This window comes from Lissotriton helveticus, chromosome 12, assembly GCF_964261635.1.
Source record: "Lissotriton helveticus chromosome 12, aLisHel1.1, whole genome shotgun sequence".
Lineage (NCBI taxonomy): Eukaryota > Metazoa > Chordata > Amphibia > Caudata > Salamandridae > Lissotriton > Lissotriton helveticus.
The window spans coordinates 198,018,902-198,032,172 of NC_136073.1; the positions used below are offsets into that span (position 1 = coordinate 198,018,902).

A 13,271-nucleotide genomic window follows, 5' to 3' on the forward strand; every position below is an offset into this window, starting at 1 on the left:
GATGTCAAACTCAAAGCTCCCAGTTCATCCTCTTGGTGGCTGCCTGGCCAAGCATCCAGGAAACAGGAAGTTATGCAGACACAGGTAGAAGTACACGTGTGCCATTTAGAGCAGGAGGATGTTCTTGGGTCTCGCCATCAGCCAAACTAGAAAAAAAGATGATGCAGGAGTGGTGTTTGAGCTGCAGATGTTAATGTCTGTCTTGAGCTGTCTTAAGAGTACCACATGTGATATTGTCACTCATCAAGTCAACTGACGTCATCAACTGTGCAGTTTGTTGGGTGAAGATTTGCATAACTTGCTACTTCCTTGAAGTTCAGCTTCATGCAGAGCTTTCTCTTCATATACAGATTTTTATTTTTATCATTTTATTCATGTAGTGTTTAGTTTGATTTCTTTCTTTTTGTTCATATGGTCTTCCTTAAGTTCTTCACTATACAAAATATTACAATTGGATGTGCTTAGCAAGGAAGGGTGACCATGCATTACTTGTGAGACAAAAGCTAGCATCACTGGACTAGCGTGTCCTCGTCTCCACTGTACAACCATCTGTGTTGAATCCGGTTATAACATTGGAAAGCGGTAGGCCTCCACTTGTCCCTAGGGTGTCTTTATGGTGTCCTAAAAGTTGCTGGGTTGCGTATGAAGGTGGGTCTATAGATAACGATGCCAGATTATTTGCCCTATAAGACTCGCTTATGTGTGCAAATGCCTCAATTCACTCAGGAAGGTCTAGATGTTGTAAGACATTCTTACTTATGCTCAACATTAGTCAACAAAAGTATATATAATGCATGAGTAGATCCCACTCTAGGAAATGGGCATTGCAGGACTGGGAAGTTTAGGAACATTCACACAGTCAAGAGCTGGAAAAGAGCCCGCCCGAAATTCTTAAGGGTGGCCGCGGGAAGTGTTCCCTGCAGGGGACAAAATGTGCCATTGCACAAAGCTGCAGCTATTTTGTAATACATAATATTATATTGTAAATTAAGTTTCCTTACTCAATTTGTTTAACTTCTCTTTGACGTTCATACTGTATTATTTTATCAAAAGTTCACCTTCAGACCGCTTATTTTTTATTCTTCCTATAATATCCTTATAAATTTCTGAGCTACCTAACTGCTACGAAGTTTTAATTTCAGTTTTTTTTTTAAATTATTCTCCATCCTCTTTAGTACCATCACACTTGTATCCCTCTTCACCCCACTTCATTTGGTAACGGTTACAATATTTAGTATGTCTTAAAATTCTTTGAACCTTTGTACCTAAAACTCCCAACTTTCCACATGCTTTCATTACCCCTTGACAAAGGTCCACATCATCTCCTCTAAGCTTGCATGCCTCCTTGCTCATCTCCCATTCTCCAAGAGCGTGCTTGTTTCCCTTGACACGGTTTTCTCCCTAAGGCCTCAGACAGTCAGAACGTCTTTGTTCCCAGATTCTCTTTCCCCTCGACGCAGCTTCTCAGGAGACATCCACTTTGGTATTGTAATTGAATTAGGATTTATATAGAGTTTACTACCCCCAACAAGGCATCGAAACGCTTTTTCGGCGAGTAGTACGCTACTGCGGAATCCAAAAGGATTAGTGGTGAATTAGTATAGGGAAGCAAAAAAAATTGGTGGTGAATTGGTCTAGGGAAATATGAATTTAATTTCAGAGGTGGACATTTTAGTTTGTTATTTGGATTGAAAAGGATAGTGGAGGGATGGAAGAGGGAAGGGTTTGCATTTATATAGTGCTCGCTACCCCTGATGAGGTGTTGAAGCACGTTTCTGTAAGTAGCACACTATTGGATGTGAAAACAGTCCACCTACCATACATAATGACTGAACGAGCATTAGAATTGACTGCTTTCTGTCCCTTGGCTTCCAGCAGAAAAATATGAAGTCCTTGAGGGTCTCGGTGTAAACACATGTAAGAAGGAGGCTTAATACAGTACATAAAGTGTACGCTAAGTGCGGAGACAATCCGTAAACATGCCTTGTCGTTGCCTTTCTTCAGGGCAGAGGTTCCGAAGATAGCTCCCTAGTCAAGGATGGCTACTTATTTCAGAGGATGTTCAAATAGGGGAAATCTTTATGTCAATTATAATTAGAAAGTTAGATGGTCCACCTACAATGTTAGTGGTGGAAGCCCCCTCATAGTCAGGCATGTCTCTCCACACTGCAATTAACTCACTCAGAATAGTGGTAGCAACTGCAGCAGTTAACCATTAAATTTATCAAATCTAAAGTGGGCCAATGAAACCAAAGTATACATGGCCTATATAAGGAAAGACAGAGAACCCAGGCAGACTACTAACTGAGGTGTACCCTTGGCAGGTAGCAAGAACGAAAAGAACAAGACTTGTATACTGTTGTCATACCTTGATTCCTATTTTTATATTGCCGGTCACTATCTCAATGTACCATTATGCAATGTGGAAATGCCACGGGCACAGAGAAAGAAAGTTTACACATTCCCAGCATTACTCTCGGACAGCTGGAGCAGAAAGATATACCCAAGCCTAGCCTAAACAAGTGTTGTTTTGCTACTTTGCGAATAGGCCTCCTCATGTGTGGGGTCTCTTCTGTGCTTGGAACATCTATTTCAACCGATACATTTATGTTAAATTTGAAATGCATCATAGGGTCTGGTCAAGGCTGGCCCTAACTCGGATTGAATGGGACCGCGCCTTGGGTGGTAAGACATATTTTTTTTTTGGGGGTTGGCAGGCGGTCTTTGCGGTGTGACCGCATAAGGTGATATGAAGTTGGGAGGAGGACAGGGGGTAGATGAGGTGCAAGCAATTATACTGAGGTTCATTAAGGGATGAATAAAGAGTCTTTAACGGGACCCGATTGAGACCAAGTGAGATGGACAAGCCGTTAGTTGCATAACATGAAGTCAGGCAGCCCCTGCTGGGCCCTCAGAATATTGGTGCCCCGGGCCTGGTCCTGTCTGGCCTATGCTCAAGGCCCATCCTGGGTCTGATTCTACTGCTCTCATTACAAGTTACCCCAAGCTTTATCTGTTGTGGGGGAGGGGGATACTCGTCCAGCCAACTACTGATTTTGCAGCTTATCCGGTCTGTAATTATTGTTTTCTCAAACCACAGACCTGATGATTATGGGCTCAGAGACACTGGGCCCATCAGTGGGGCTAGAAACAACTGCTGTGCTTAGCCTCCACTCACCCACATATTTCATCAGGAGAGGAAGCAGAAGAAACTCTCTCAAACTGAAGGAAAACAATACCTTCCCCAATACCTTCCCTCTCAGCCCTCCCAGCCCCTTTCCGACTCCGGTCCGGTTCCAGCAGGGTGGCCAAGTGGGCCAGGCTCTCCCAATGTAGCACCGTGGCCCATCCAAGGCCCATTTACAAGTAGAAAGCATCTTTTTTTTCTTTTCTTTATGATCCACGTGGGCCTGCAGGTTCACTTTCTGAGCATAATTGTTTAACTTCCATGGCAAGCACCAAGGCAGTGGGCTACTTGAAGTGCCTCAGGACATGTGTCAAGATCTTTGGGATGGTGACTGTTAACAGACATGTGAAAAGCAGGGGTACCAGTAACAAGTCTATTTTACCAAAAGAGGCTTGCAAGCTCACATTACAGAGTACTTAATAGATACCATATGGACAGAGCAGCTGGAATTTTACTATTTGGCTGCTGTTATGGTTTCTGCATAACTATGGATTGGTCCCACTTGACAAATAGCCCACCATCCTCTGCATAAATGGCAGATTAAAAATATATATATATATATTCCTAGCTCAAAGGGATTAACAGTAACAATAATTTTAAAAAACCACACGTTTCCACGAATTGGCAATTCCTTTTGTCACGAAGAGGCAGGTCACCTCTTTATTGTTGTATTTAGATGTTGTACTGATATTAATGAGGTGAAACTTTCGCCCATATAGTGTTAACATTTGTAAAAATGAGGTGGGAATACTGCTTCAAAATATGCCACATTAGGCCGCATAACTTTCCTTTTCTGGTCACAAATTTTAATATACCCTGCTGCATAATTTAGCCCTTAATTGCTGGATAATTAAAGTGGCACTAGGTAGGGCAGAAACCATTTTATAGGTTTTTGAGATCTCAAGAAAAGCAATTTAAACTATACATACAATCAATTTATATCTTAGTGGGGGTTTTATTTTCTGCCTGCTGTGACTGTCCTGAACTTGGGACACTATTTAAAAAAAAAATACACTGCCAATTCCACATGTTTTGACTTTTTTGAATTTTTAAAAGATTTTCTCAAGTTTCTTTGACTAAACCCAGATACAGCACTGGCAAGAGCAGAGCAAGTTCCTGTTATACAAAGAACAGTATTGACAGCTATTCTGTGGCAGCACTGGCAACATGTACTGCCACTGTTAGGCCTACTCCCAATCTCCAGAGGTGCTAGCTGAGACCTACTTAGAAGGAATGTAAGGCACAGGCAGCACCGTTTGGGGCGCAGGGGACTGTGCATGTATTCTCTCCCAACAAATTCTCCCTTTATGTCACATAGATAGAAATAGAATACAGGGCTGCTGTAACTCCTCGGTCCTACGCCAATAGGATAGGGAGATGGAGGTGATGGAACAGGAGAGACTATATGGAGAAAGGAAAAAGAGGAGGAAACATGGCAATCTAAATTTAGATTATCTGTTCAATCTTGACAGACAAATATTGGTTGAAAAACTAGGCACCAAATTACAATTCCAGTCCTAATCCTCACAACGGGTGCTCTTGGCAGGCACAGTGGGCAGCCAAGGGAAGGAACAGGCTAACATTTAAACTCTGATTGCTCTTCCAATGGTTATCACTCTTGTTATTACTCCTATTTAAAGTAAATGGGCTGCAGTAGGCACTATCAACAAATTCGAAAAGTAACAAAGCCCTTCCCATTCTGTTTAACATGTGCATTTCTCCTAAATCTTTGTAAATCTTTGGCACACTCACTGTTTACTCCAGGCCTTGGTGCTCTTACTGTTTGAAATATTGAGAGCTGCCAATGAAGAACAGATATAGGAAAGTTGGGTTGCAACTTGCAGGTCACCCCCCTAAAAGACCACCCAGCATGCCCACCCAGGACTCCGACACCAGGGAGATGCAACGCAAATCCGTGGTTCATCATGGCCCACCCCTGCATCTTCATGGCCCATCCAGATCCCGACTGGTGGAACCAGTCATGTTCTGCCTTCCCACGGGCAAGGAACCCTCGCCCCCCCCCCCCAGCTTTTACCAGCTGCTGCAAACTGGTGGTACCTGATTGCCTATTTGGGCTGGTTGTTTAATAACATGCAAACCCGGTAATACCAGGTCCAATTCCGCATATTTCCCTCTCTTCCATCGGAAACCGCTCATAATCCCTGTTAACGCATGAGGAGATACCAGTTGGATTTGTTAATTTTGGCCCCTATATCTCCCCATAGAATTAACAGGAAACTCCGAGTGAGAAAGTTAACTGGTCGGATAATTAATGATCGGATATGTGGGAGAGATGAAAGTCGCTTGTGTGCTTGTCCTAAGGGTTATATGTTGTTACCACGAATTCCGTTGCAACGCATGCCTTTTCCACGCATGCGTTACCACGGAATTCGTTTTCCCCTCATCTTCTTTGCCACGTCGTTCTTACGTCATAAAGAGGAAGCGGAAGTTTATTCCGCTTCCTCTCTTATGACACTGTTTTTTTCGGCACGGCGGGATCGTTTTTTTATGGGGGGGGGAGACCCCCCCCCAACCCCCCTTTTTAATCCTTCGGTTTTTTTTTTTCGTGGTAAATACGATCGTTGAAGGCATACGCGTTGGAAAGACGTTTACGTGGTAAGTGCCTCGTTGTAAACGTTACGCGTAGTACTGCCTTCGTTGTTAATGATGTTTCCCGTCCTAAGTGCATTATAATTTTATGGTTGGCTTGAGCCAGTGAGGATGCTGCCTTCATCCATCCGCGGACGGTCTACATTTCCAGTCTCCTGATTGGCTGATAATGATGAGAAGTCAGAATACCCCCGCGAGTGAGATATGACAGGCTGAACCAGTCAATCGGTCGAAGGGCCGGCTCTTTCCACTCCAAAAGAAAGACGAAGATGACAGTTTTAGGGTCTGTCTGAGCAGTGAGAAGAGGTGACAGGAAGGGTAAGGTACACCTTGTCAGCCATTCTGTCAAACAGCTCTGCCTAACACTGCACAGCCCCGGTTAACGTAAACACCAGGTCACAGAGAGGAGCTGCTGTGAGGAAGAGTGCAAGCAGGCCCAGAGTTCCAAACGCACCCATGCACAGCCCGCTCCAAATGACTGTCTCAAGCAAACGTTAGCTCTTGAACAGCTGAATGAAGAGAGACATCCTAACTAGGGCCATAGGTGTAATGTTTCTTCCACTGCTACCCTTGCTGGTGCTGCAGAGACCGAAACATGACCCGTCAGGTGTGAGCAACATACTTTGCACCATCACGAAAAATGTAGTGCCATTTTAAGGTTTGTAATATTATATTCTCCTGATTTTACGAAATGTATATTCTGTTTTAATTCAAAGTAATGCTGTGATTAAAGTTTCTGAATTCTATTTTGCAGGCTGGGTTTTGTGTTTTTTTTCTAACTTTTTATTTTATTTTTAAAAAGGCACTTTATTTTTGTTTTAAGTAGCGAATATAAAAGTTTTTCTAACTTTCATTGCGTTCTGTTTATTTTCCTTTCTGGTCCAACACTTATAATGGCTAAAACACAATAAAGCTTTAAGAACGCTAATAAAAACATGAGACTGGATGAAGTCACTTCTGACAGGAAACCGCTTATGATCTCTTGATATATTGTACAGAGAAAACAGCGTGCTGTGATACTAACAATCCCCCACCTCCTTTCTCCAAGTGATGAACCCTCCAATGTGGGATGACCCCATCCATTCCCTACATATTTAAACCCCTCCCACTCGGCTTTTGACAGGCGCCGCACACGCAGGTGCCAGCATCCTCCACATGCGGGACCAGTGCAGCTCGCGCTGTAGCTGTATGTCCCATATGATCTGCATGCCTGAGGGAAACCCGCCCAGCTGCTTCTGAGCTTTACCTCTACTTGTGAGAGTGAAGGAAGCTTGCAGAGCTGCTGAGCTGTAAGTCTTCTGAGTGTCAAGGAAACTGTCTCTGCTGCTTCTGAGCTGTGCCTCTTCTGTATGTCAAGGAAGCTTGTACTTTGCTTTCGCTCTTGTACCTCTTTGACATTCAAACAGACCTTATGGACAGCAGTCATTCTGCTTTGGAATTTCCCTGGTGCTTCAGAGATGCATCCTTTCTGCATGTGAGGGATGCTTACCTACTGCTTCTGATATGTGTGACTAGGAAGGAAGCTTGCCATGCTGCTCCTGTGTTGTGACTCTTCTCCTTGTGAAGGAAGATTGCCTTTTTGCTCCTAAGATGTACACCTCCTCCATTGGATGCTTCTTCTCAGATGTACCACTTCTACTTGTGAAAGAAGCGTCCCCGACCTCTTTTGAGATGTATCTCTTCTGTGTGTGACGGAAGCTTGCACTGCTTCATCTGAGATTTACCTCTTCTGCACTTGGAAGCTGTGTGCTCTGTTGCTTCTGGGCTCATCTGCTCTGCCTGGTCTGCCTGCCTTTGCTTCTCCCCTGTCAGCGATCTCTGACCATGGTCTATGCTTTATAAAATGAACATAGAAAATCAAATACATCCTTTCTCAGTCAAATGGCAGAAATCAGTAAGTGAATTGTTGTTCCTTCTAAGTTTCAGAAGGAGTGCAATTAGGGCCGGTGCTTCCTTAAGGCAAACCTCGGCGCATCACAGTCTGGTTACCTAATAAATAAAAAGGTTACAAGAATATTGTTTTCAATGCACCGGGAACACCACAGAAGGCAAACTGTTCTCTGTTGCATGATAAAGTCAGATCATTATCCATAGCACAACATGATGTACCATAAGATAATTATTAGACCTGACAGCCTTAGAGCGGTCTTCCCCAACTTTTTGCCTACCTCCCTACATTTTTCTGACCTGGTTTTTGCTGTGCACTTTACCACTGTTACCCAGTGCTAAAGTGCTTGTACCCCCTCCCCCCCCCCCAAACAAAAACATGGTAGTATTGGCTTAACACCAATTGGCATATTTAATTTACTTAAGTCCTTAGTAAAGTGCACTACATGTGCCCAGGGCCTGCAAATTAAAATGCTACCAGTGGGCCTGCAGCTCTCATTGTGCCACCCACGTAATTAGCCCTCTAACCATTTCTCAGGCCTGCCATTGCAGGGCCTGTATGTGCAGTTTTACAAAGCTACTTTGACCTGGCAAGATAAACTGCTTGCCAGGCCTAAACCTACACTTTCTATACACATGTCACCTCTAACATAGCCTCTGTCTAACCCACAGGGCAGGGTGCAAGGATTTTACACGTAAAGGGCTGCATACCCCCCTGTAGTGAGTCTGGACCCAAGGGCAGGAAGGGAGGATGTCTGTGCACTTCAAAGCTTTCTTTGAAGTCTCCCCCACTTTAAAGGCACAACTGGATATAAGTACTGGAACTATGACATCAAAACTTCAGTACACTGCTGGCTTGTGAACACTCTGCCAGGAAGAAGAGGAACTGCTGTGCTGCTCAAGTACTGCCTCTCTGCTAGACTGCTGTTTACTGAATTCATGCCTTGCTGTGTTGCCCTCCGGCCTCCTTTACTCTTTACCTGGGTGAGAAGGAGTGGACCTGCATCACTTGAACCCAGAGTGGCTCCAATGGCTTGCTGGCTTGCCTCCTGATTCTAAGTTTTGCCATCATCAAAGACTTACAAATGTCCTGCTTCAACACTTGGACTCTACCGCTTGTGTGTCTGTCCATCCAAGTGGTGCCAACCCAGTCCTTGACCCCTGGAAGTTGACCTAGATGTTTGCTGCAGTGGAACGGACTCATCCTTTGATGCAGTAGCAGAATCGACACATCACCGCTGTTGTGGGAACAGGATCAGCACAACGTTTTTGAACCACTGTAACGTCTCCGATATTGCTGCTTTGGAACCAACACATCACCGCCACAGTGTGCAGAAGATTGACACATCACCTCTACAGTGTGGCGAAACCTGGCGCATCACATTCGTAACAGCCGCACCTCCAGAACTGGCGCAGTGCTCACTGAACCATTGTATCACCTCTGTTGTGTGGAAAAATCAGGCCCATCACTCCAACTGTGTGGGAATCGCTGACCTATCGCTCAGCTGCCCAGTGAGCTATTTTTTGCTGGTTATTAGTCTACAGCACCTTTAGGTTTCACCCTAGATTGAATAGAGGTATTACCTTTTATCTTCTGTACATATTCTAAAAATACTTCCTTTCTACACATGTCTGACTGTATACCAGAGGGGGTAAATATAATATATTTCCTAAACGTAGTCCTTCTGCTCTTTCCACTCTTCACAGTCCGACTCCACAGCAGACTGAGCCAGATGAAGCGGCGTCTATTTTCTCTGACCTGGAAGTGGTAACAAGATCTATTTCTGTTTTTTTTCTTCCAGGGAATGACCTACCTCTGTATAGCTGCCTCGGACTCATCCAGTCAAAACCTGTAAGTACCTGCTCGCCTTCTATCTGTCTCTGTTGCCTTATTGTCTTAAAATTGGAAGCAGTCAAACAGATATGTAGATATTTTTGCAGACGAACGAAGATTTAGTTGAAAATGCTCCAGTTTTCCGAAGTTGAACTTTTAAGAGTTCATGCTCTGCATCATACCAGTGGGAAAGATTCAGTTTAGGCAAAAACTTTGGCAAAGCTATTAAAATATTGCAGCCAGGCGGATTTTTTAAAATAAATTAAAAATGACAAACCAATCACATATTTACTTGAGCAAATTTTCCCAACGTTTTAAAAAACATTGTCAAACATGTTTTAGGACTCCTAAGTAAACAAGAGCTTTATTAAAAAAAATTAGCAAAACTTTGCAGTGTTCGAATGAAAAAGCTGTAGAAGGTGTTGAAGTCTAGATGGATGAAAAGGTGAATTAAAATATTATGTAGGGTTCTTAGAACTCATTGTCGCTTCCCGATGAAATAATCTAACCAATTTCCATCAGCAAGCAAATGTTCTAACAGTAAAACGTCAGGTCAGAATTTTGCACAGTTTTGTTTCTCCCAATTTTGTGGCAGTAAAAAAGTAGTGCAACATTCCCAGCATTTTTCCTCAACTTTAAGTTGGGGGTAGCAAAGTTTCTTAGTTTTGCACATTTCTAGCCAGGCCATTCTTCAATGCATTAGTGCACTATTCACAAGCTGAGAGTGAGGGTTGAGGGGCTCATTACGAATCCTGTGCAAACCGCGGCGGTAACAGCACACCTGTAGAATACAGATTCTCTGGTTATGGTATTTATGGAGTTTGCTATTACCACACCATTCTATATTAGGACATTGGAATGTTGGAAGCTCCATTGAAAACAATGGAGTAGCTTCGAGCTTATAATGGGTGGTATAAGCCCGGAGCTCCAACATTCCAATATTTCTTTGTTCACAGCTGTGGCTGTAAACAAAGGCTTCAGGGAACCTGAGGGGATTTCAAACATTCTGCCCTCTAGTGGCAGAATGTTCTTATAGCCTTATAGCCCTTCGTAGCTGGGCTATACCGGCTATTATAGGCCCGCTCACTTGTTAAAGTCCCTCGCCTTCTGCTCTCGCATTTAATGCTGGAGTGGGCCTTTAATAGCCTGCTACGGAGGGCTATAAGGCTATATTATGAACCTTGGAATGGGGGTAACCGAGTAATACCATGTCTTCCTGCTACCCCATGGTAAACTCGAAATGTGAAATGGTCGCCCACACAATTTTCACCTGGTTTTGTAAATCTTGCTGACAAAGATCCGGGGTGGGGCATCAGCGCAGAAGTTATGATCCCGATTTCGTTCCAAATCCGGTTTGCGCCAATTTCCAATGCAATTCTAAGAAAGCTCAGATTCTTTTTTCGACTGCTATCCTCACCCCCCCCCCCCCCCCCCCCCAGAAATGCTGTAGATATTTTGGGGTAGAAACTAAAAAAGTAAATCGGGGTAAAATCCCTCATTATTCCAAAAGTGTATGTGTCCAAGAAAAGCCAGGGGAGATTTGGCGCTGTGGATTGAAAATGCATGGAAATATTTTGCTATTGATTGTTCATTATATGATGTGTTCAGTAGTCAGTCGCAGTGAGAGTTATTATTTCTTTCTAATTTATTCGAGAATAGAGAAAGGCATATAATCCTAGGTACTGCACAATATTTGGCAAGAAGCCCTCTATGGACTGACATAAATGTTCAGAATGAAACTTTACGATTTTTTGTTAAAGTGTGAATAATCTGATGGGAAGTTTTTAGTTTCTTTCACCAGGAAGTACTTGTTGTAATTGTAATAAATGTTAAAGTTTGGCATTATGGCATACTGCAGGAGATAGATCTTTGGAGCATTTTATTTAATAGTAAGGACGTAGAAAACACACACTGATGTAGCACAGAATGCCCACTTCTACCTCAAAGATAAGAAGTGGTATGAGAATGCGGTATGAAGAGACAATATGAGTTTAAGACCCTTCAAACACAATTTCTACACATATTGTATTAATACCCGATGTAAGTTACACTTGTGAGTGATTTACACATGCAATGTATTCTTAATTTTCAGAATAGCATTACTACATTCTGCTTTTTACCACTTTCGAGTATAAAGTTACTAAAAAATGTAAACTTACACATCTTCACCCTCTGAAACAAGGTGTGGAGCAATAATTAAGATCGTAAATTGGTCTAGCAACAATGAGCAGTAGTAATTCCAGCATCACACATGGCCAACCTCTGATACTGCAACACTCTTCCATAGAAAATAATGGTGGTCGGGACTTAAAATAAAATGTTATGTGAATTTAAATTACTTATTTTGATGTTTTAGATATGTATATACATTAAATTGAATGTTGAAAATGTATATATATTTTATAAATACATTAAATTGAATTTTGAAAATGTATATATATTTTATAAATAAATATTATTTAATCTATTTCAATAGCATTTATATTTTAAAGACAAATGCAACTAATTTATTTAGAATTCTTTTAATTAATTTCAGTACTATATATACATTTTTTTTAATTTTTAATACAGAAAATACAAAAAGTTTAATTTAGTGAATAATTTATGTAATCTTTAAAAATATATTTTTATTTAATATGTTTAAAGCAAATATTTAGTTCAACATGAAGTTAATAGCACTGTAGCATTTACATGTTTTTCTACATTGACGATAAGTCTATATATTTAATTTCCATTCATATTTAAAATATCTTTTTACAATGTTTTTCTGTTTTAATAAACTATTACATTTTACCTAAACTTTACCATATCGAGATCTCTTTCCTAGTGACAGATCTTCCTATGATAAAGTGTATGGAAAAGTAAAAAAAGAAAAGATAATTAAACTTTAAAAAGTTTAATAAACTCATTTACAGTTAAGGTCTTTGTGTTTTTATATGGACCGCCTTTCTCTGAATTTCACTGTCCTGAGGTTGCCTCAAGTATGATAGCCATCCCTCCTATGATTTGTGGCACTGCTCCCCAGTCCAACTCTGAGTCCCATGTCTCAGACAGACCCTTTTGATGGATGACGAAAAGACCTAGTGTCATTCCAATGCTCAGAACCTTTACAATGCTGATTCACAATTTGGGGCCGTATTATGATAGTGCCCAGGCGGTGTAACCGGCATTTGCGCCTGCTTGGTGCACCCCTGGGGCTCTTTGGTATTACAAAAGAGGCCGCAAACTATTGCGCGGCCACTTCTGTAATTCTGCGGGCGCAAATAAAGTGCCAGCGCTATCTGCAGGGCGCTTATCTCATCTGCCTGGGGGCATGTCCAATGCAAATGAGGGATTCCCTTTTCCTCTATGCCTGCATCGTATTATAGATGCAGGCGCAGGGGCAATGAAGCTGTCAGGAGGCACACTGATAGTGAGTCATCTAAAGATGGTGCACTGTCGGTGCTCCCCCTGGGAGCAGTCCTCTGCCCCAGACATCCCCGTTGCAGGCGGGTGCAGTCACGGACTGAACCTGCCTGCAAGGGAATATCTAATCCCCCTTCAAAGTGCAGGCGGGTTGCCGCCTGCACGGTGACATGCGGAGCGGCTGTTTCAAAGCGTGTCTGTATTTCACTTGAATGCACTGCCCCCAGGGCTGCATGAGTTCACACCTGCCAAGGGGCCAGCACATTCTATGTAATAGGGTGCACTTTCTATTTTTGCAGCCGGCGCACCAAGCACAAACAGGGAAAGTGCACCCTAATACATAATATG

At 42.5% G+C, this 13,271-nt stretch overlaps 1 protein-coding gene across 1 annotated transcript in view; it reads left to right on the forward strand.

Moving 5' to 3' along the window:
* Positions 1 to 13,271, forward strand: part of LOC144798334 (dual specificity protein phosphatase 22-A-like) — a 156,221-nt gene that overhangs the window by 59,109 nt on the left and 83,841 nt on the right. Inside the window, exon 4 of the mRNA XM_078669165.1 lies at positions 9,487 to 9,536. Within this exon, the coding sequence (XP_078525291.1) occupies positions 9,487 to 9,536 (50 nt within the window). The remainder of the gene's footprint in view (positions 1 to 9,486; positions 9,537 to 13,271) is intronic.